Source organism: Epinephelus moara, chromosome 20 (assembly GCF_006386435.1).
Source record: "Epinephelus moara isolate mb chromosome 20, YSFRI_EMoa_1.0, whole genome shotgun sequence".
Taxonomy (NCBI): Eukaryota; Metazoa; Chordata; class Actinopteri; order Perciformes; family Serranidae; genus Epinephelus; species Epinephelus moara.
In genome coordinates, this window is record NC_065525.1 from 46,420,635 (window position 1) to 46,445,219 (window position 24,585).

General features: G+C 44.2%; 1 protein-coding gene across 6 annotated transcripts in view; it reads left to right on the forward strand.

Annotated features, from left to right (window-relative positions):
* LOC126408596 (transcription factor SOX-6-like) overlaps window positions 1–24,585 on the forward strand; it is a 138,020-nt gene that overhangs the window by 35,464 nt on the left and 77,971 nt on the right. For all 6 annotated transcript variants that reach the window (XM_050074247.1, XM_050074248.1, XM_050074244.1 and 3 more), the window contains 2 exons: window positions 13,296–13,515; window positions 16,356–16,566. In XM_050074247.1, coding sequence (XP_049930204.1) covers window positions 13,297–13,515; window positions 16,356–16,566 — 430 coding nt within the window. In that variant the 5' untranslated portion in view covers window position 13,296. The remainder of the gene's footprint in view (window positions 1–13,295; window positions 13,516–16,355; window positions 16,567–24,585) is intronic.

The following is a 24,585-nucleotide window of genomic DNA, read 5'->3' on the forward strand; positions in this document are numbered from 1 at the left end:
CTACTGTATCAAAGGCGGCGCTCAGATCCAGTAGTACCAAGACTGTGAGTTTTTGTGAATCAACATTCAACCTGGTATCATTTAAAATCTGTAAAAGGGCTGTCTCTGTACTGTGGTTCATCCTAAAACCAGATTGATATTTCTCTAAAATACTGTTTCTTTTTAAAAAATCATTTACTTGGTTAAAAACCAGTTTTTCTAAAATCTTACTTAAAAACGGTAAGTTGGATACAGGTCAGTAATTATTAAAAGTGTTGGGATCTAAATTACTGTTCTTCAGAAGGGGCTTCACCACTGCTGTTTTGAAGGCAGCGGGGAAGACACCCGTCTGAAGAGAGTAATTCACTATATTTAAATCTGTTCCTCAAAGAATCCATAAAATGTTTTTAAAGTGATGTGGGAATCAGATCTAAAAGGCAAGTTGTTGGGTTTACCTGGGAGAAAACTCGACCAAGTGTCCTTGCATCAACCAAGGCAAAACTCTTCAGTGTTTCCTCAGGTAAAAGCAACTGTTCAGGTGTGTTAAAAATTACATTCTGTTGGGATAAAAGACTGGAACTGATGTCATCGATTTTACTTCTGAAGTGGTCTGCAAAGTCCTCGCAGAGGGCGTCTGTTGATATGTTGGATGGTTTGTTAAAATTGGTGCTGGTTAAAAGATCGAAGGTGGAGAAAAGAAATTTGGGTTTGTTTTTATGATCGGAAATGAGTTTTGAAAAGTGGGATATTCTTGCCTGTTTGACTGTTTTATTGTAGGATTTGAGTTGTTCACGTAATATTTCATAATGAATAGTCAGTTTGGTTTTTCTCCACCTCCTCTCTGCACTCCTGCATTTTCTTTTCAGTCTTTTTATATTATCATTTCTCCACGGGGGTGTAGGTTTTGTTTTTATTGTTTTGGTTAAAAGTGGATCCACTGAGTCAAGTGTTGGCTTCAATTCACTGTTAAAATTGTCCACAATAAAATCACAGGGTGCAGGTAAAATTTCAGCAGGAGTGCTCTGTAAAATCTGGATAAAATTTGCAGCCACTTCAGAAGTTAGGTAGCATTTCCTCACTGTTCTCACCGGGGCCTCCTGATGGCTAAAACTGGTGATGTCTGTTGTTGTGTCGTCTGTCTCAAAGGTTCTTTATGTGATATTCAGAGCGCTGGTGAACCTCTGAGGTCTGTGTAGAGATAACCTGCAGTGATGTCATCCTGAGCAGAGAATGTCATCCTGAGCAGAGAATGATGTCACTCTGTGTGTGTGTGTTTGTGTGTGATGTAATCTGAGCTTCTCTGTGGTCAGACAGTCCAGCTGTGCATGTCCGTGCATGCGTGTATCCCACTGTTAGCTCATTGCTACCGTGTTGCTCAGCAGTCACACGGTGATTACCACAGATATCAGGATGGTGTTGTTGCTGAAGTATAACTGTCACCGTCAGGTTCCTTCCTGTTAACACTGTTAACACTGTTTGCTGTTGTGTAGCACCGTTTATGGAGTTAGCACTGTTAGCTGTTAGCTGCTAGCTCAGCCACCTCCATGTTGAGAACTGTGTTCAGACAACTGAGACGCTTTGAACTTTGCATAGAGCTGCGTGAACACAGGATAACACTGAAACTGAAAGAAGTGAAAAATATCTGAGCTCATCTCCGATCATTCAGCAGAACAGCATCTGTACAATTTAAAATATAGACATTGGTATGAATTCTATGACATCATGAATTTCATATCTCAGACTGTGATTTTTTTTTTAGTGTTGATCTCACCCTTCGACCACGTGAAGAGTGCAGCTCAGTCCCCAGAAGAAAATGTTGGCACTGCAGGTTTCTGTAAACAATGGATATGTTACATTTGTATGTTTCATAAGTGTCAGGTAATATAATATCAGCATTTCTAAAGTGATGTAGTGTCAGAGCTGACTGTGTCATCAGGAGGTGGAGGGGATGGTGGATGGTGTGATGCCAGCCGAGCTGCAGACCACCTGCAGTCATTGTGTTTCCAGCAGCTTTTAGCCACCAAACACAGTTGTTTTTTAGGTACTCGTTGCTGTGTTTCCACCGGGAATAGTGCCGTGACAAGTGTTTTTCAACAAGGCATCACTGTGTTTCCTGCCCAGATACAACGGTGAAAAGTGTTAGTTTTTTACTGAGACATTGCTGCGTCTCTTGTCGGGATCGTGCCACTGACACTGTGTTTTAAGCCCAGACAGGATCTTTTTTCCTGCAGAACCAAGTGTTTTTTGTTCCTAAACCTGAGGACAGGTTAACCTCAGTGCTGTTAAAAGATAAAGTAAAGTTTTAGTGTTATCTGCAACATAATAATGTACAGATGTAATGAATCTGTGGTTTGCAGAAACACACAGTGCCAACATTTATTCTGGTGACTGGGCTGAGGAGTGTCACATGAACGCCTGATGTAATAAAAGATGTGATTACACTCCTGCATATCTCCACTGTGTCCCTCTGACATGTCTGCATATGTGACAGAGTTACACTCTGCCAAAATGAGTATGAATTAAATCCTGTGTTGTGACTGGTTAGAACATCTGTACACATAAAGCTTTCATGACGCTCAATAATTGAATAAAAATATGTTGTCTTGTGACGGGCTGGAAGGAGCATGCCTCTGAATAATGCAGCTATTTCATGCTAACAAAGCAGAGGAAATCCTCCAAGCTCCTTCTGAGATAGGAAACAAAGCTCATTGTCAGAGGATAGAGAGGCAACTGGGATTACAAAGGGGGCATCCAGTGAAATGACTTGTCAGACCTAATCTGGGATTAGCAGGCTTTGGCGCCTCCTGGGCGCTCTAAAAGCCACCTGTTTGGACGGCCCTGCAGATGATGAGACGCCGCACAGCTCCGTGTTTGACTGGACTTCTTTTGTTTGCATCAAAGTTTGAAAATAGTTTGTTTTTACATTATGAGGATACAATCGAACATTTAGATCTGTAGTTTAAGTTTATACCTTTAGTTTGAATTAAAGGTGTGTATTCATTTCCTAGTCCTCTGCAGAGTCTTTAGTCCAACATGTCTCTGTATCTACTGACGTGGAGAAACTGTAGTGGTTGTTATTAAGAACATGAACTGAGACTGATAACTATCAACACAATTATTCTCCACTGTTGTATTTTGTGTAGATTTTGTCCCCATCATGTGCTGTCAGCTCCTCAGTGACTGAATCATAACTAGCGATGTACAGATGCAGTAAATGAAGAGCACTGTAAATGTGTCTGTGTGATGGTTGTTGTGAGCGGCGGTGCGACCCCTGAGTCCTGACATGACTTATTGAAGCAGACCTTTTTCTGCTCTTAGCCTCAGGGCTAATGCAATCACTCTAAAAAATGTGTGAGGGCAGCTGTCGTATCGCTGCGGGCTCCTATCATGACTTTGTACTCTTGGTGTCACCCTGAAATAGACTTTACTGCCAATGATACTGAAGTGAAACTTAACCCTTTGGAAAGTGAGCCCATTCTGATGAGTTAATCTGCTTCATTTATTCGACGTCAGCGCAGTAAATGTGTTTGGGATGATCCAGTTACAGTGTGTTTCTGGACAGATGCTAGGACAGAGCTCTTTATGTGCAGCACAGAGGGAAGATTTCATCCTGGGAATAAAAAGACATCCATAGTTTCATATTCTTCAGATAATAGGATTTCCTCTTGTTTACAGCGTGTGATAACTGTACGGAGACGCTAAAGCACAACAAGGCTTAAGACTTGTGTAACGAGCTTCTCTCAGCATCACAGTGGCATTATGTTGGAGGTCAGAGGAAGAACCGGTGTGGTAATAAGGAGAGGACATGTGGTGGTTGGCTCCTGCTGATAAACACAGTATTACCTCTGTAAGGTGTTTGTCAAACCTCAAGCTGTATGTGCTTTAAGCTGATAGAGATGAGAGGTGAGAAGAGGTGAGGAGAAACAGACGATAGAGGGAAGGATAGAAGAGGAAGAGTCACTGTAAACGGACAAAGAGGAGACAGAAGATTTTATGTTTTCTGATGTCCAGGGTAAAGACAACTGTAGATGGAGTTAAAGCTTCTTTATCTCTGTAAAATATTTTTATATTTTATATATAGTTACTCTTTAATTCTTACTGGATCTGTTTTACTGCTGTTTTCAACCTTCACACTTCCTCTGGGTCGAGTCATTTCACTTTAAATATTTCTTTTAATTATCATGCTGAGGATATAGAAACATATCTGTCCACCAAAACTCTCCTCTGTTAACTCACAAGAAACTCTAACTCTTAACTCTATTTGACTTCAAGTCCTCTTGTGTGCAGATATTTCATGATGTTAACAGCTGATAAAACCGGAGACATAGTGTTTGGGCCTGAAGCAGAGAGAGTAAAATGTCAGGGAGGTGAGACGGAGTAACGGCAGGCCTGAAGTCTCAGAGTGTTTTTTGACTATGATTTGAATTTTACTCAAGATTTTAGCAAAACTGTGACATGACCTGCTGAGGCTGAAACGTCACAAAGCATCATAAAGAAAGGGCAAAGTTCTCACCAGTCTGAGCCGTCGCTACTCTAATACTTTTGTTTTTCATTTACATACACGTGATGTCTTTTTGTGTTTGTGTCTGTTTCTTCTGTTGTTAATCTGTCTGTTCATGGCTATCATAGCTACCTGGACAATGAGGTCCACTTTACAGATCAAGGGACAAAATGTCCACACTGACCAGGTCTTCTAACGAGCGTGGGCGGGAGGTAGCAGACAAATGGTCCCTTTGAGCGGCCGCGTGTTGACTTTGGTCTTGAATGGTTTCTTGAATGGTCGACTCTGTATGGCTGCCATGAGGCAGATAAATGCATATGTGTACTGTATTTGTGTTAGCTTGGGGTGTGTTCAGGTGCCAGGAAAAATAACAAGCACAAGGGAGGGTGTTGGTCAATAAGGGCACCTCTGGATTTCTTGGGGTCTGTGGTTTTGGTTCGGGTCCCTGAACACAGAGAGCCGCCATCGTGGTGTTTGTTTACGCCCACCACACAAACGACGTATTCATCATTCCTTTTTTTTTTTTTTTTTTTTCTTTGGCTTTGACTGAGATTTTCCATCGTCAGGACGAATGTTTGCTCCAGGTGTCAATCTGATGAGAGACAAAATCCTTAAATTATAATGTTTGTGAGCTCTGAGAGATTCTGTTGGATCAACTGAAAGTCTCGCCACATTTTCCTCCATGAAACTGACAGAAAATATGTTTCTGGAAATTTTATATGTGAAGAGATTTATTTCACAACAAAATAATTTTACAGACCATTTGGAACTATTTACATGAAGGATGAAAAATGACTCAAGTATTTATTTATATTTATAGATAGATAAAAACATTCTAAAATACATAAATACATGATTGAATAAATGCTATAATTTATATATATATATATATTTATATAATAAATGCTGAACTGAATATACAGAAATAAATGAATATAGAGATAAATAAATAAATAAATAAATAAATGAAAGAATACATGCTGAAATAAATTGAAAATAATAATAAATAAACCCTGAAATAATACAAATAATGCAAAAATAAAGATAAAATAAATATAAGTGTACAAAAATGAAGAAACAGATTATTCATTTATTTTTAAATGTATTTACTTCCTGTTTAATTATCAACAATTATTTATGCCAACATTATTTTTGCATATATTTATATCTGTATTTATTTCAGCATAAATTAATTAATTTGTTTATTTATTTAATTATTTCAGCATGTATTTAATCAGCATTTATTTATTTATTCCTATATTTATTTATGCATGTATTAATATTCAATACATTTTCCATTTTCCTTATTTGTAGAGTATTGTGGAATAAAATGTTATTCAACATTTTAACTCAAATTCATCTTTTAAAACATCATCGTTGCCGGTCAGCGGTAAATCTGGTGTTGTATTGATAAATTTGAGGAATCCTTTGAGGGATGGCTTTCTGCTACATGATGAATCATTTCTGTCAGATTAATAGTTTAGTTTTAAAACCGCAGAGATTTGTTGAACTGATGTATGTAACAAGGCTGACAGCAACATGACCAACACGTGATGACAACAACGTGCCAGTGTGTATGTGTGTGTGTGTGTGTGTGTGTGTGCCTCTGACCCACTGTCAGGTCGGTCTGTAACTCTCAGACGTCACCTGGTCTTCTATGTGTCTGCTCACTGAAGGTCTCTGTCAGTGGTGGACTGAACATGTTGAAACTGTGATCACAGACACTTTAATATATTTTTGATATATTCAGTTTATTTAAAGATTAAACTCAGAGATTGTTCATAAAGTAACTGAACAGCAGTGTCTGATCATGGAGCCCAAACTAAACACAATCTTGACCAATCATAACGTTTTTTTTTAAACATCCACTCAGATCAGTGGGAGTTGTCTCAGTCTTCCTCAGTCTTCTCCTCAGCCTGAGAGCGATGTGGTTGTAAACAGTTTAAACACACAGTTCAGTGTGACGTACTGACGGTCACACAATGACTTCTGTTTAGCAGAAAATTTGGTTGTGACAGCTGATGGATGTCCACGCAGGTCTATCCCGAGCATGCCGCGCTGCATCCGCCTCCTGCTCACCTCCCTTCATTGTTTCACTCAAGTCATGCAAAGGTCAGAGAATACCTGCTGTCACCGGCGATAAGCACCTCCAGCTCCATGTTGGCTGTGCCGGCTGCAGATACGTCAGATCTATGTTCATGTGCTGGAATGTCACAAAACAAAACTGCTTTTCTTTCTATGAAGGCACTGACGGAACGGCCGGTTTGGGGTTGACTGGCATTTCAACTGAATGTTTCTATTTTGGGTGAAAGAGGCGGGACGAGGGAATCTGTGGAAGAAAACAGGGCAGCGTGTGTGTTCACATTCCTGCTGTGTGACCTCTGACAGTGTGCAGCACAGATGATCTAATGAGAGTCCAGACTGATCCAGGAGACGTTGTCATACCAGCTTTATTCAACCAGAGAAAGTAACGGAGCACACATGTTCTCTTCACCACCTGAGCGACGATCACACACCTTAACTGATGGACACCAAAACTACTTCACTGCAGCAGAGGTCAGGACTGAAGGAAGACACAGTCATTCTCTGAACCACACCAAGTATTTTTGTTCTTCGGTCTGAGACTTTGCTCTGACGTGTTTTTGTGTTGCCAGCACATCATTTGAACTCATTTCACGCCCACCACCAGGTGATGCGTTGTTTGGAGGTCGTCTCCCGTTTCACATATTTCAAACACTTTCTCACTTCCATCTTGTCAAAAACCAACGCCGGCTCGGTGCACTGTCACATCAGAATATGTCACCTAAGATCACTTCCTGTGTCAGCTTTGGATGTCCTGGGATGGCATGTCAATAAACGCACATTACATGCATCGCTGCTTTTCAAAATAAACTTCCTTTGCACATGAAATATATGTTTTCTGTTCAGTCTTTTAAAATTAACTCAGATCATAGGTTTAAAAAATAGTTTTTAGTTTTTTAATCAGCCTCGTCGTGTTTTAGAAACGTTAAACAGTTAAAACAACCAGAGAGATGATCAAACGATGGCCAAGAAAACAAAGAAGAACACTGAGTTTATGATTGTAAAAAAAGTTTAGATAATACACAATACAGAGAGTCATGTAAAAGTTCCTGCTAATATCAGGAAAATTCTGATGTGACACTCACAGGAAATAATCTGAATTCAACTTCCTGTGTTCACTGTTTGGGTTCATTTTAAAGTCCTTCAGTTTGTGCTCTGAATATAATAATAAATATGTCACTGAGTTTACTTCATGACAGAAAAGGAACCACTGATGTAAAGGATGAGATCAGGTTAGAAGTTGGATCTTGTTTTTGTCAGTTTGTTTGTGCTCAGAGAAACAGCTGAGATTCAGGAGCAGCTGAGATTCAGGAGCAGCTGAGATTCAGGAACAGTTGAGATTCAGGAGCAGTTGAGATTCAGGAGCAGCTGAGATACAGGAGCAGCTGAGATCCAGGAGCAGTTGAGATACAGGAGCAGCTGAGATTCAGGAGCAGCTGAGATTCAGGAGCAGTTGAGATCCAGGAGTAGCTGAGATTCAGGAACAGTTGAGATTCAGGAGCAGTTGAGATCCAGGAGCAGTTGAGATTCAGGAGCAGCTGAGATTCAGGAACAGTTGAGATTCAGGAGCAGCTTAGATTCAGGAGCAGCTGAGATTCAGGAGCAGCTGAGATCCAGGAGCAGCTGAGATCCAGGAGCAGTTGAGATTCAGGAGCAGCTGAGATTCAGGAGCAGTTGAGATTCAGGAGCAGCTGAGATTCAGGAGCAGTTGAGATTCAGGAGCAGCTGAGATTCAGGAGCAGTTGAGATTCAGGAGCAGCTTAGATTCAGGAGCAGCTGAGATACAGGAGCAGCTGAGATCCAGGAGCAGCTGAGATTCAGGAGCAGCTGAGATTCAGGAGCAGCTGAGATCCACAAACACTGATTCATTGTGTGTCGTCTCCAGTTTCTGATACAGTCGACTGTTTCTTCTGTTCAAACCTTTAGTTTCCTTTTTGCCCTCCGTCCTGGTTGTGTCTGTCCAACAGAGGAAAGTCCTCACTTTTCTTTCTCCTCCTGTTTCGTTCTCTGTGGTATTTCCCTCTTCCTCGGCTCTGTCCAGCTGGGACGGCTGGAGATTTTACACCCAATTGGTGGAGTCGCAGGCCTTTGTCAGAGCCCTTCTCCGGCTCGACAAGTGGCAGAAGGGACCTGGGTTGTGAAAGGCGCTTTGTGTACTGTTTTTCTAAGCGGGGGCCCCCTCTCTCCGCTTTCATCTGTCACAGGTCCCTCTCCGTCCACGCTCCACAATGCCTGATTGTTTCTGCCAAGTCGCCAGGTTCCAGGCCAGATCTGAACAACGCTGCGCTGCCAAATTTCGACCCCGCTTTTCCTTTTTCTCCCACTCACAAAGGGATTCTAAGTTACTGTCCACGTTTCAGAAGAGGACTGATGGAGCTGTCCACCAGCCTCAGTCTGTGTGTTGGCAGTAACAGAGCTCACCTTCAGCAGATGTGTTAGCCCTACCTGAGCGCTACCAATCTCACCAGTATCACTGTCCTTGACATATGTCAGGTAGGAGAGCTGAGCCTGTGTTTCTCTACATGTCTGATGATATATAAAAAGTATTTCACAGAGCCTCAATGACGAGTGTAAAAACTGAATTTGTTTTTCAGCCATCAGTGGAACATTATCACCACGTTACTGTTTCCAAAGACTCACTCTGCTGTCGCTCTCGATGGGAGAACGTTGCTTTCTACTGTATGTTTCTGTGGGCGTCTCAGGACGGAGGAGCTGATGTATCATCAGACAGGAGAGCTGTGGTCACAGCAAAAACTCACATCTCCAAAATATGGTTCAGAAATGAATCCTCTCCAACATAAAGGGAACATTGTTTAACTGTAATACGCTGTTTAAACCTTTAACCTGATGAGGACAAACCTGCTGTAGATGTAAAAATGGCCGCCACGCTATCGTCTGTGTGTGCTGATGTCATGACAGAAGCAGCTGCAGCCTGATGGTTCTTGTTACTGTGGTGATTTATGGTTTGATACTGAGGAGGTAGCTTCAGCCTGTCGTGGTTAAAGCTGATGTTTGGTTCTTTATTCTGACACAGGTTTAAAGGTTCACTCTGCATGTAATGACTCATCTGAGTTTCACTTTAACTTTCAGTTTGGCTGGCTATACCGTTTCCAAACAGAAAGTGATAAATCCCCTGTAGTATAGAACAGTTGTTTCATTTACACTGTTTTCAGTTCTGTTTCTCATCTGAAGGGAAGCAAGAAACAAATCAGGTTTTCTTTTCTTTCTCTTTGTACATAATGTGTGTTCATCCAGTGTTCACATTAAGACACGTGTGTTATCTCTAAAATGAGGATGGGCTACATGATCCTAACTTCTGAAGGAACAGAACAGGAACTGAACAGCTGGAAAATGAGTTTTAGAAACAACCAACACGTCTCGTCCTGAATTTAAAAAGTCATGTAAGAAAAAACTGGAGGGTTATCTCCTGACCTGGTTCCAGAGAAGGGAGCTGGTGGAGCTCAACATTTGTTTGTGGTGTAAGTCAAACAACAGTCATCTAAACGTTGGTAATGTGAGTCTCTGCCTGATGAGCAGCTCATCAAGTACACTGTTTTCCTGCCTCCACCAATCACAAAGCCCCTGTGGCGTGCTTACCAACAAACCCCCGTACTGTTGCACCATGATGACACCATATCAGTGTCGGAGGGTTCTGGGCCTGGGCATTCCTGGCCATATGAGACACCACTTCCAAGAAACTAAGTCTTAAGCTCCCCCATAAACACAGCACCAGCAATATTGTCAGCTAAATATAGTCTGAGCCTCCGCGGCCCCGCTCCTGCAGCTCCTACAGCTCCTACAGCTCCCCACCGCTATCTGGGTGCTCTCTGAGCGCACTCCCATCACTCTCCTGCCGTGCTCTCTGAGCACTGCAGTGTGGATTGCAGGAGCTGATCATGGATTAGTGATGTGATGTTGGTTGGTTGTCTCAGGTCTTATAATCTCATGTCCTCGTACTGCTGTGAAAAACATGGAAGCTGTGGAGAAACTGAAACCTTGGCCGACAGCTGTCGCTATTCGAATCAGTCAGATAAAGCTCTGGGTGGAGCACGGCCACAAGCATGGCCCCAACTGTGGCCCCGAGTGTGGCCCTGAGCGTGGCCCCAAGCGTGGCCCCGAGCGTGGCCCCAAGTGTGGCCCCGAGTGTGGCCCCAGTGGTGAGCTGAGAAAATAAATAAAACTTGGAATTCACTTCGACTTTGGGAGAAAATGAGTCTAACATTTGTTCCCCACACTCAGGTAGAGCACAGACGGTTTAAACAAACAGTTTAAGAGCACTGCGTCTGACAGAGACACTGATGATCCAAAGATGTTAAAATGTTGTGTAGAGCTGAGAGAAGCTGCAGCTTTAGATGATAACCACCTGTGGGCATGGATAGATTACTGAATGGGCCCAAAGTGACGACATGTACACAACGTCATCCCCGAAAAATCATTTTACAACAGTCAGCCCCAAAAATACAGTAGTCAGACCCTCATGACAGTCAACTCTGTCACAAACACTCTCACATACACTCAGATACACTTGGATACACTTGGATACACTCAGATACTCTCACATACTCTCAGATACTCTCAGATACTCCCAGATACTCTAAGATACTCTCAGATACACTCAGATACACTCAGATACTCTCAGATACTCTCAGATACACTCAGATACACTCTCAGATACTCTCAGATACTCTCAGATACACTCAGATACTCTCAGATACTCTGAGATACTCTGAGATACTCTCAGATACTCCCAGATACTCTGAGATACTCTCAGATTCTCTCAGATACTCTCAGATGCACTCAGATACTCTCAGATACTCTCAGATGCACTCAGATACACTCAGATGCACTCAGATACACGTTTGGATCCTGCAACATATTCTCTGTGTCTTCATCTTCTTGCTGTCGTTCTGTCTCACGCTGATGTTTGGTGTCAGCCTGTTATCTTCCTCCGTATCTTCTCCCTCTGTAAATGATGTGTCTCCACCTCTGGCTGCAGCCGAGCTCTCTCCGCTCAGACACATGACTGAGGGTCAGATTTATGTCTAAGGTCACCCAGGAGGCTGCGTGTCTCAGAGACGGACAGATCGCTTAGATTTACTGAGCACTAACACTGAATCTGGTTTACTTCACACAGGCTGTGTGTGTGTGTGTGTGTGTGTGTGTGTGTGTGTGTGTGTGTGTGTGTGTGGTCATGTGGGACAGTCTGATTCCCTCTCTGCTCTGTCAGTTATCACCTGAGTGTGTGTGTCTGTGATTTGGTGTATCAGTACATTTGAGGATCAGTTAGCTCTGTGAGGACAGAGGACGAATTTTAAGCTGTCTTCAGATGATGATGATGATGATGATGAGGAGGAGGAGGAGGAGCTGAGTGTGGTCACTGGCGGTGGTCAGGAGTGTGGTGTAACAAAGGGAAGTCATTAGAGTAAATGATGTATTAGAGTAATGACTCAGAGCCTGAGGCATCAGAAAGAAGAAGAGGAACTCAGCAGCTTGGCGTTGAAGGTGATGAGCAGCCGTGATGCTGCTTTATAGATTAATAGATTATTCCTGTGGCACTATGTGCTTCATGTGCACTATGTGTGTGTGTGTATGTCTGAGCTGTAATGAAATCTTTAGTGGTTAAATAAAGTTGTGGTTTTGAATGAAGTCTTCACATTCATGGTTCTGAGACCTGCGGCGGCTTCATGTGGCATCGGCAGACGCGTCTTTACATCACGATTCAAAACCTCTACATACTCAGAGTGAAGTACAAGATATGCTTTATGATATCATACTGATTACTGATTAATAATGTTTATAATAATCCAGCTGTAACCATGGAAACGCTCAATAACAACCATTCAAACAGTTTCTTCACTGTCGGCCACATTTTATTTATCCAGCGTCACACAGACGTGATGATTGAGATCTGAAATATTTCAGATAAAGTCCTGCTGTGTTTTAGAGAAATGACATAAACACTTTTTTACACACAAACTGACTTTCAGAACATTTTTACAAAATGATAAATAATGGAAAAGTTTGGTGATGAGACAGGTACATCATACTTATATCTTTTTGCCTGTAACCTGACGTACTGTACACATCCTCGCGTCGTTGGGATTCTGTCTTCTTTTTGTTGTATTGTTTTGTTTTTTAAACATTATTTTTATGGGCTTTTTGCCTTTATTGACAGGACAGAGAGTAAAATGGGGAGACAGAGAGAGAGTGGGGACTGACATGCAGCAAAGGGCCGCGTGCTGGATTTGAACCTGTGGCCGCTGCAGCGAGGCGATGCCTCTATACATGGGGCACTGGCACTATCCACTACGCTACCGACGCCCCTTTTTGTTGTATTGTTTGTAATAACAATATAATAACAGTGATAATAATAATGAACAATGAAGTACATATTTACATTTTAGGCATTTTTTTTAGGCAGGTTCTAGAAGCCATGGTAGGAGTTCAGGAGGGTGTGTAGATATGAAGGAGTCCAGACAGGTGGGAGGAGGCGGGGCTCTGAATGGGGCGTGGTTATGAGTGGGCGTGGTTAGTTTCAGGAAGGTGTCAGACTCATCTGATGATCAAACTCTTTGACTCTTAATGGCCCTCAGAGGTTCAGACCTTCAGCCGCTCACATGATCTGTGTTGAGGTTCTCGATCTGTAGAGGCCTATACTAACATGGCGTACGTCTGTGCAGCAGCTCAGACTGTGACCTCCATGTTTAACCCCTCCTCCTCCTCTCCTCCACAGAATGATGTCTTCCATGCGAGCAACGCCTCCCTTCCACCCACCGTCTGAGGAAGAGGAAGCGATGGGTCAGGACAACGCGGCCTGGGCCGGTGACGAGCGAGAGGGCCCGAAGGAGACGCCATCTCCCTCTTCTCATGAGCGGCCCCACCCTGACGAGCTACAGCCAATCAGAGAGAAGCTGACGGAGGCTGAGTGGGAGAACACGGCGCCTGCTGCGATGGTGAGCTGATGGACTGACCATATCTTAGCTTCAGACGTGATGCTATAACTCAGATGAATAGTGGTGAACGTGTGTGTGTGTGTGTGTGTGTGTGTGTACACACTGGACTCATAAAACAGGGTGAAACACACGCAGAGCTTCATACATAATGATGACGGTGCACGACGCTCTCTCTCACACACAGCAGTGGTCGTCTGTGGTCTGTGTGCTGCAGGCGCTGCTGCAGGCTGCCCGGTGAGGCTTCTCCTCCTGAGAGCACTCGCCTCGCTGCTTCTCATCTCCACAGCCTGGTTTCATGTGTGTGTGTGTGTGTGTGTGTGTGTGTGTGTTACACTGCTGCAGGTTGTGTTGGTCCCTGATGGACGAGCTGTGTTTGACTTCAGCCTCTGAGGAAAGAGGAAACTTCTGAGAATAAAGTTTCCTCAGGTATCAGTGTGGAGGCAGAATACATTTAACATTTCACAAACTGCAGTCACGTTCATATTTTAACACTCACACGAAAACATGATCAGATTTATCTCTTCTCATTTTCAGATTATAACTCTGTTAGTTTGAACCAATGTCAGCACGTGATATGAACTCTGAAGTCAGTTAGACGTCATCGTCAACGTCATCTGTATTTCATTAGTAAAACTGTGCAATCATCGTTGTGTTGTCCTGAACAAATCTCATGCTGCACTCTTTGTGTCTCCACTGCTGTGTGACCTTCAGCAACATACGGTCACACACGTGTAGTGCAACCATCAGACAAGAAATGTCCGAGTACACAGCGTCCAATCAAATCGTCAGCTTTGGTTAATGTTATATTTTGTCAGCTGGTCATTAATATCTGCTCCTTCAGCAGACTGATGATTCACCTCATCACACAGGATTAAAACCTACATTGTGTGGCCCTGCAGCAGACTGACAGAGTTTTCTGTTCTGAGTCAGAGAGGTTGAAGGCACCCTGGTTGAGGGCAGGGTTCCTGCTGGTCCTTGAAAAGCCTTAAAAACATTGAATTTATTAATGTAAAGAAAAGACCTTATCTGGTATTAAAATGTATTAAAGTATTTCACAGCTGTAAAGACGCTGTTGTGTCTGCAGCAGAGAGGCACACATGATTTTCAAACTGGTGCTACATGAGAAATTACTGTGGCAAAACTACAACTACCAGAATGCACTGCACCACACAGGACCAATCAACACCCCCGTAATGAGAACTCATCCATTTGACACAGTGACCAGCTGGTGACAAACGAGCACCAATGCTTCTCTAACATCTCTTTCTGAAACAGGCGACATGTTTTTTTTATATCTGATATTTGATTGATTTATTTTTTGGTCCTGACTGTGAGCAGACTGCAGGTGACAGGCTGAAGGCAACCAGCACGAGCCAATCAGAGGGAGAGTAGGGCGGGTCGTTCCTTTACTGTACACACAGAAATGGAGCGAAGATGCACAAGTTCATTCTGTAGTTCAGGGCGATGCGTCACAGGCTCAGAGGACTGAGAACACAGAACAAACCTCGGTCCTGTTGAACCGTCCCTGTCTCTCAGGAACTGATGTTCTTGGTTATTGTGAAATTGGTATTAAATTTGATTCTGAGTGGTGTTAGAAAGTCTTCAAAAGTCTTGAGCTGTGTGAGGCTGTAGGAAGCTTGTGAAGAGGCGACAGTGAGAGACGAGCTGAGGACAGAGAAGGTGAAACACCATCCTGCGTGTCTTTGTCTCTCCAACACTGAGGGACAGTTTAAAGCTCATGTCTGTGAGACGCTGGCCAGAGAGTGAAGGTCACTTTTTAAAGACAGATTTTTATGTCTTGGATTCCAAAAGTTGTCTCTGTGAAGACACACCAAACACCATCCTCCCCTCTGTGTGTGTAACACTCGTCTGAAAAGCTTCAGGGAACAGACAGTTCATGAAGTGACCCCAGCTTTTAATGCGCCTCGTCAAATATTTCATTTCCACATCTCAGCATAGTGCCTTTGTGTTCAGAGAGAGTGCCTTGCTCAAGGACAGCTGACATCACTGAGGGTGGTCACGGACAGTCATTGTCTGCCGCTCACGCTGAATGTGCGACCTTTGGGTTGACGATATGATCCGACCACCAGACCGTCCTGCTTGTGTAAGTCCTCGGCAGCATTATGAACACACCTGAACAATCCACCAGTGACACGCCATCTTCTAATCCTCATTACAGAGGCATCTTCTGCTTAAAGACAAAGTGCACAACGGGGCCTCCTGGAGCCATTTCAAGGGCGTCTTAAGATCCCGCTGTTAGTTAAAGCCCCTTGTCTTTGAAACATAAGCCTCCTAAAGTTCTCGGAGATCCCCCCGCTCTGTAAGGGGAGGAGAAAGCCTCCACAAATAGCCGCAGTGTTACAACACCTGTGCTCAAGTGTCTGTTGTGTGGGACAATGTGGTCGTCTTGAAGGGCTTATCATCTTCTGGGTAAATATAGACTCACTTAACCCGACAGAGCGAAGAGCAGCGGGACAGCACAGAACAGATAAAGTTCCTCCTGCTGCTGTCCAGAGTTCCTAAACCAACTGTTTTATGATTTTAATACCAACAGAGGTCCAGACTGCTCAAACTCTGTGTTCAGTACGAGGAGGAAACATGACAAAAGATTTATGCTGATTGTTCTGATGTCTTTAACTCTGGTGCAGACTTGACAACAGGAGTTTATGATATGTTTTTATATAAAATGTTTTATTTCCACTGGACATGTGTTCATAACTTTAATATTTAGTTTGTCATGAGTTCATAGAAACTGTGTAGATCTGAGACACAGACATGATCTTATCAGACTTTATATCTGAGATATTCCTCAGCCTCTAACCTGAGTCTTTCCTCTGCAGGACAATGAGAGCAGTAAAGGCTGCTCCGTCTACTCCTACCGGACTAACTCTACCTCTCCACCCAAGCCAGAGGAGTGTTCCAGGGATCGCGGGGAGCCCATGAGCGGCCTCGCCTTCGGGACGCCGGAGCGCCGTAAAGGAAGCCTGGCAGACGTGGTGGACACACTGAAACAGAAGAAACTGGTGGAGCTGACCAAGACAGAACAAGATGGTGAGTGTTTGTGTTCATGTCTGTGTCATGTTCCAGCTCCCTGTTCATGTCTGCGTCATGTTCCAGCTCCATGTTCATGTCTGTGTCATGTCCCAGCTCCATGTTCATGTCTGTGTCATGTTCCAGCTCCATGTTCATGTCTGCGTCATGTTCTAGCTCCATGTTCATGTCTGCGTCATGTTTCAGCTCCATGTTCATGTCTGCGTCATGTTCCAGCTCCATGTTCATGTCTGCGTCATGTTCCAGCTCCATGTTCATGTCTGCGTCATGTCCTAGCTCCCTGTTCATGTCTGCGTCATGTTCCAGCTCCCTGTTCATGTCTGCGTCATGTTCCAGCTCCATGTTCATGTCTGTGTCATGTCCCAGCTCCATGTTCATGTCTGCGTCATGTTCCAGCTCCCTGTTCATGTCTGCGTCATGTTCCAGCTCCATGTTCATGTCTGTGTCATGTCCCAGCTCCATGTCCATGTCTGCGTCATGTTCCAGCTCCATGTTCATGTCTGCGTCATGTTCCAGCTCCATGTTCATGTCTGCGTCATGTCCTAGCTCCATGTTCATGTCTGCGTCATGCTACTGAGTCGAGGTCACCAAATTGTTTGTTGTCATGTGAAAATCTCGCTGTTCAAAAAAACGACAGCTGCAGTTTGTAAATGATTGAAAGAAGGTGGAGCAACGAGGACAGTTCTTCCTGTGATGTCATGTCATGATGTCTCTGCCACCAGCTGTGACTGAAGTTTAAAGTTTGTACTCTGGACTCAGCAGAATTGATTTGCATCATCAAACAGAGAAGTAAAGCAGTCGGACAGAGAAACAAGGAGAACTAGAGGTGTGAATGAAACTAAGCAGAAGGTTTAACCACATGTCGTGTTGGCTCTTTAACAGCAGTCTCAGATCAGAGCTGACTTCCTGTGTTTGATGGACGCGCTGCAGTCGTAGCTCATTCTCTCTTCACTCACACATGAAGCTCAGTCTTACCTGGAGTTTGTTTTTGGTCTCCGAACACATCCTCCCCTCACCATCTTTGAACATCTAAAATTACAGCTGACAGATCCTCTGCTCGTTAGATCACAATATCAATCAGTGAAAACACAGGTTTCCCTTTCTCCTTTCTCCTGCACTCCTCTGATCTGATCTCCCAGCATGCCTCAGCCTGCCCCGTCTCACCCCACAGCGAGTCAGATGTGAGAGCATCTAACAGCCTCTTTACTGATGTGTGCACGCAGTAATCAGGACGATGTGAGAGCGGCGCTTTATGTCTCTCATTTAAAGTTCCAACTTTGTTATTGATACATAAAGAGGGACAGCCGGAGGCAGGAAAAGCGTGTGTATGTGTGTGTGTGTGTGTGTGTGTGTGTGTTGTGACATCTTCCTGTCAAATCAAAGGGGACGTGAGTGGGAGGAAATGCTCGGGGACAACTTGAAGTGTGTGTGTTTCTTCTTTTCATGTGTTTTCCTTCACATGTCTGAGTGTCCTGTAACGGAGCTCGACCCCGCTCAGCTCCTGCTCGCTCTCTCTCTCTCTCTTCTGTGCACAAACACTCCTGCAGTTTGTTTTCTGATGATCCGTCACAGTGGACTCTGGGCCGCACCCGGCACACTCTGCGTCCTGGTGCCCAAAGCCCTTGGAAAAAAATCCATTTTATTATTAGATTAATTACTAACAGTGAGCTACTGAGAAATGATCCTAAAATAGACGCAGATAACAAACACTAATAATAAATCACAAACCATAAGAGAAAACAAACGTATGTCCAACTGAGCAAATCTCTCCTCCTTGTTTTTGTGCTGCTGACGGTTTTATCTTCTCACCCTCTCCCCTCACACACTTCACCACATCGTTTCCCTCAGGATCCATTTTTTAATGCTTTATTTAATTCTATTTTTTTAAGTCCATTATTTGTTTTTTAAGGATTGTTTTATTTGTCATGGTGTGCAGGTCTCTTATTGGACGGAGAAATATTTAACCTTTTTTAATTGAATAAGTAAATCACACTGTACAAGTCTTATTTCACTCTGGTGCTCAACATCATGTGACTCGTGGCTTCTTTTAGAGGAGGCCTGTGTGTTACGTGTCTCTTTTTGCCTCCACAGTTTATTTATTAAAACACTGTCACCAGAAGAAGAAGAAAAAGAAATGATTTTGATATTAAAAAGAAAACAAAGAGCAGATTTACTAAATCTTCACTGTGTCAGAGATCATGGACGTATGATGTGTTCAGATTCAGAAAACAGGAGCTTCTCTTATTGATGACTGAAGGTATATTTTTTAGCTTCAAAATAAAACCTAACCACAACCATCATTTTGTTAATTTAAAAAAAATTAACCTTTATTTAACCAGAAAAAACATCTTGAGATGAGAAATGTATTTTACCAGAGACAGACAGCAACATCAGTTACAGACAAAATCCAAAATCTACAGCTCTAAAACAAATAATATAAATTATTACAAAGAAAAGACAGTGTGATAATTTCTGCTGTACGTGAACCATAAAACATAAAACAGGGATCACTGACATGATCTCAAAGAGCAGCTAAAATCCACCCTGACAATAACATACAGATAAAACATCTGAGAGGAACCGCTGAGAGAAACTTTACGTCCTTCTGAGGAAGAGTCAACAGATGAAGAGTCAAATGAAACTTGAGAAAAGAGAAGCTGAAGATGTTCCTGGAGACAAACACACCCACAGAAGGTTTCACACACACAGATCCTTCAGCAGCAATACGTCCTGAAATATTTCAGTGATGCCTCAGAGACGACTCGCACTTCCTGTGCAGTTTTTCTCTTCTTCTTTAGGGTTAAAAAAAACACACAGCTTCATTGAGTCGGGCTCTTCCTTTGCTAATTAGCGGCGTCGCTGTCCCCGAGGACTCGTGGCATTGATCACGTTGTAAACACTTAGCAAAGACAAAAGGAAGGAGATAAACATGTGGCGTATAACCAGGCTCACACAGATTCACACAGTGAGAGCATGAATAATAACTCGTTCATGTGAAACGCTGCGGTCCTTGAAGATGTATTGTGCAAGCATCTGTAACCCTTCGTACGGAGCCTGACAGCTTTCCTCCCCCTAATGAGCTGAGTTAAAACGGGAGCTGATCAATAGATGCTTCGTTAAGTGAGTTCTCCTTAAGCAACAGACGCTGAACACCATGAAGCTCCACGCCCTGTGTTGAGATAAAGCTTCCTGGTGTCATGACGGTGTCCCCTCCTGCGCCGTACGACCATGTGATTACTGTTTCTATATTTCAACTCCAGGAGCCTCTGAAAAACATTTGGGGAGTTGCTCTTCAGCAGGCAGCCTCGCTCTTTGTTGTGTGTCGCTGGGAGAGGCGAAGCTTTCCAAATTCATAAGCTGGCACATTTTTGTATTTTGTTAAAGGAATATAATGCAGACGGGAGTTCAAGGCCAGCCTGGTAAATAGGCTCACACAGATTCCTGGTGTGGCGCCGATGACAGATGACGGCAGAAAGCTCGGCAGGTTTATTTTTTCTCTAACTCTTCAGCGGCGTGTGTTCACTTAGACCGACACTTAAAACGCCGTTTTGTTCAGAAACCACCAGATTTGATCATCGGCACTCAAATGGCGAGCACATTAAAGGCCGAACAATGCCGTCGGCCGCCTCGTCCTCCACCTCCTGCTGAAAGCAGTTCAGTCAGCTGAGTTCTCCCAGGTTACAGCCGCTGTATGATCAAATGGAACACAGCCTATTAGCCACTGAGCGCTCACTTAGCCCAACGCCGCTGACCCCTGCGTGCTCTGTAGCCCTGAGCTAAAGTGTGGATGATGTGGTTGTTAGCCCTCGTGCAGCGCTCACCCCCTGTCGGCACGCTGTTAGCTGTCGGCCGCTCACAGGAGACCTAAGTGCCTGTGACAGTTCTAATGAATAGACATGGCCTCACTTTGCTTTTTCTCTTCAGCCAACTGCCGCCTCAGCTTTTAAAAGCTTCATCAACAAGTCTTTAAGATTGTGTCAGCGTGGCGTGCGTTAGAGACGTCCCCTCTGCATGGACTTGACAACGTGTGAGTCCAGAGGGTGAAGGTCCAACTCTTTCCTCACAGTTTAGCGTTTATGTCGAGCTGCGGCTTCATTGTGTGACGGTTTGGATACAAAGGCTTCTGCATACAAATACTTTCTCCACAACGTTAAAGCACTTAGTACTTATTAAACTGGGAGGCTGAATAAAATGTTCAAGGACAGCGTGAGGGAACATCAGAAGAGAAAATGTGGGCACCAGACGTGCTGTGGAAGGAAAGGCTCCTCCAGCCTCTGTCATTTAGGAGCTAAAAATACGAGACACAGAGGCCTGTAATAAACTGAGCCCAACAATGAGCCGCCTGCAACACTGATAGGTGCCTCGTTAGCATCCTTCATCTCACCTTGTCTCCTTTGGCTACAAACAGAGAGCATTCTGGGACGCTGCCCGATGGACATTAAAGCCAGTGAAGTGTGCGATCAGGCTGCCTCCGTCCTGATGACTGAATTATCGTTATCTGTATTGTTGTGTTAACGGGGCGCTGGCATGGACGCGGCGCCCTCCTGCCAACTTAGTCAGCCATCTAATGTGCCCCGAGCGCAACACTTAACATCAGTCTCATCCCCGCTTTATGCCCCGGCCCTGTGAATTACTGTACCATCCACGTGTTTCATCTGCAAATGAGGCCGTGGCTCCGACCGCCGACACCTGTGTGACCAATTCATCAAGTCAACTACAGAGCTGAGACACGAGGTCAGACGTCTGAGGAGGAGACAACAAACACACATCTGACAGTGTGTCACGCACTCATCTGACGAGACGTTCGCTGTCTCATGTTTAAACATGATCTCTGAACGTTCACGGAGCTGACAGGAAGTCACAGACGATCTGACTGTCAGCCGTCAGAGAGCTTGAGGGACACAATCATCACACAGCTGTTTGGGCTCCTGTCACACAGAAAAAAAGATGTGATTTAAATTTCATTTTCTGAGTTTAATTTTTTTATACTTCATTTTTAACAAGAACAGGACAGACAGACAGACAGAGGGAGGACAGACAGACAGACAAAATAAATATATAAAATAAAATGATTACTTGAATTCAAATAGGATTTTTTTTCTTTATTATGTTAGATTCACGTCAGTTCCATAAAATAAATGTCCTCCAGTGTCTCTGTCCCCTCAGAGACTCTTCACTCAGCCATTTCCTGCTCAGTGCATTTGTACTTCCTGTTTTTAATAGATATGTGTCATAAATACATGTCGTGCTTTAATGTTTCTCTGAGACACTGAGGCTGTGAGCTCATCATCCATCTGATCTCTGTGACCACGCCCACACTGTCACAAGACACTTTAGGACCCTCACGCTCTCCAACACTGACCATGTCCTTCATACGTCTAACCGCTCGTCTTCACGTCAGCTTCTCTCTCCACTGTAACTTAACGTGGACAGACTCTTTCCTTATTTATTTCTTTATTATTGCAAAGATGAATTAATCCTGGAAATCACCACGTTCTACATCTGGACCCAGGAACCGAAGTAAAATCTGTGAGATAGTAATCAGACTACATTCAATGAGTAAAACTGATGGACAGACAGCAGCAGGGCATTAATTCATTCATTCATTTTTGTGGTTAAAAATATAGTGAGTGAGCGAGTGAGCGGCGTCCCATGTGCAGAGACGGTGTCCTCGCTGTGACAGCCGTGGGTTTGATTCCAGCCCGTGGTGCTCTGCTGCATGTCGTCCCCTCTCTGTCTCTTTGTCTGTGTGGTGAAGGCAGGAGACAAAACAACAAACAGCCTCAGAGGTTCATACACAACATCATCATAATCATGATGGAGGATTCAATCGTCTGTTCGCTCTGTTAAAATCCCTCGTACATCCTAAAACACAGAGCTGTTACAGAAGCAGCTGATTCAGTCACAAACACGATGCAGCCTCAGATCTGTGGACAGCACCGTGCGTCTCCTCCCTTCATATGGAAACAGTCGACGGCTCATCTTCAGTCTGACATTAGTGGCATCAGGACGTGACGCAGCATCTCTGTGATCCAACAAACCATCTCTCCTCTCAGCACTCATCACGACTCTTCTTGAATTGATTCATTTCTGTGGAAACTTGAACTTATAATTAAATAAAAAACATTTTCCATTTTTGTCTGTGTGTCCCAGTGTCGGCAGCAAAGGGCCCAAAATCTGTTCTTATCCCCTCAGTCAGCCTCCTCGTGGTGACAGCGAGCGTCTCACATCAACTCAGACCTTTGTTTTTCCAGGTCCATGTCACACATGTGAATTTAGATATATTCAGTTCAGATCTGGTGACAGCTGTTTGCCTTTATTACCTGCTCATTATAAATCAGATCTGATCAGACCAGACGTCCAGACGTTGTGTTTGAACTGGAGCCCACATTAACACCAGGTGTGAACAGGCTCATTTTAGGAGCTTTAAAGTCCTGAACCATGAAGTCTTAACTACAGCTCAGACATAAACTGTGCTTGGTGTGATCAGCACACAGAGAGTCAGAGAGTTGTCCACACCAACACTGCCTCACTGTGACCTCTGGCAGCCTCTGTTTTAGGATCCTGGTCCCTGTGCTGTGTGTTGAGTGTGTGTAGTCCAGCATGGAGACGTCTGTGCTGTGTGTTTGAGTGTGTGTAGTCCAGCATGGAGGCGTCTGTGCTGTGTGTTTGAGTGTGTGTAGTCCAGCATGGAGGCGTCTGTGCTGTGTGTTGAGTGTGTGTAGTCCAGCATGGAGGCGTCTGTGCTGTGTGTTGAGTGTGTGTAGTCCAGCATGGAGGCGTCTGTGCTGTGTGTTTGAGTGTGTGTAGTCCAGCATGGAGACGTCTGTGCTGTGTGTTGAGTGTGTGTAGTCCAGCATGGAGACGTCTGTGCTGTGTGTTTGAGTGTGTGTAGTCCAGCATGGAGGCGTCTGTGCCTGTGTGTTGAGTGTGTGTAGTCCAGCATGGAGGCGTCTGTGCTGTGTGTTGAGTTGAGGCCGGGCCAGAGCTGGGCACCCATTGGCCCATGTAATGGAGGAGGAGGTCAGAGCGAGGCCACGTCTTTCTCTGACCCTGTGATAATAGAGACGTTCTGCCAGGCTTCACTTTCTTCTTCCTCACTGCTGCAACATCAAACTGTGGAGAGTCTATCCTCCTCTGGAGGGGCGGAGCTACGATCATGTGCATCCTTGACTGGCATCAACACCTGCGCTGGAAATGTTCACCGATGCCTCACCTGGAATATAAAACAGTGGATCTTTCTGCAGAGTAGCCTCTGTCCCAGAGATCTGTTTCAGCCGTCCAAAAAGTCACGGCTCTGGATGTAGATTTCTCCATGTTGTTACCGGCTTCTTCTTCTCTTACACATTTAATGCTATTGGACTTCCGGGTCAAAGCCCGGGGCAGAAACTGTGGAGCATGCCCAGAGCGCCTCGGCCAGTTTGGGTCTGATTGACTGTATACATGCAGGAGTCACATGATCTGGGTGTGTTAGTCCCACTGTGACACATTCACTGCAGGACCATTTCACTCACACTGACATGTTTACAGGGATTTATATAAATCTGTTTTCTCTGTCGTCATGGAAACGCACAGAGTGAATGAAGGTGAAATCATGTGGAGGTTCTTTTTAGCTCAGCTGCAGATGAAGCTTCAGCGCTGTGATCCAGACCTGCTGCTGTGTGTGTGTGTGTGTGTGTGTGTGTGTGCGAGGGCTGATGGATTCATATACTCAGGTGGTTGTCAGTGGTTGTGATGACAGATTAACAGGTGAGTGGGCTCAGCCTCCACCGTTAAGCTTATTGGCTAATTAACAAAGTCTTGGCTCTGGCACTATGTTTGCTGTCCTCGATGGGATTGGCTGCCTGAGCTGTGATTGTGTGCAGCAATGGGCTTTGTGTGTGTATGTGTGTGTGTGTGTGTGTGTAGATTATAACATGTGGGACACTCTGACCTGTTCGTTAGGGCAGCTCTGTGTGTGTGTGTGTGTGTGTGTGTGTGTGTGTGTGTGTGTGTGTGTGTGTTTGGTGGTCAGCACTG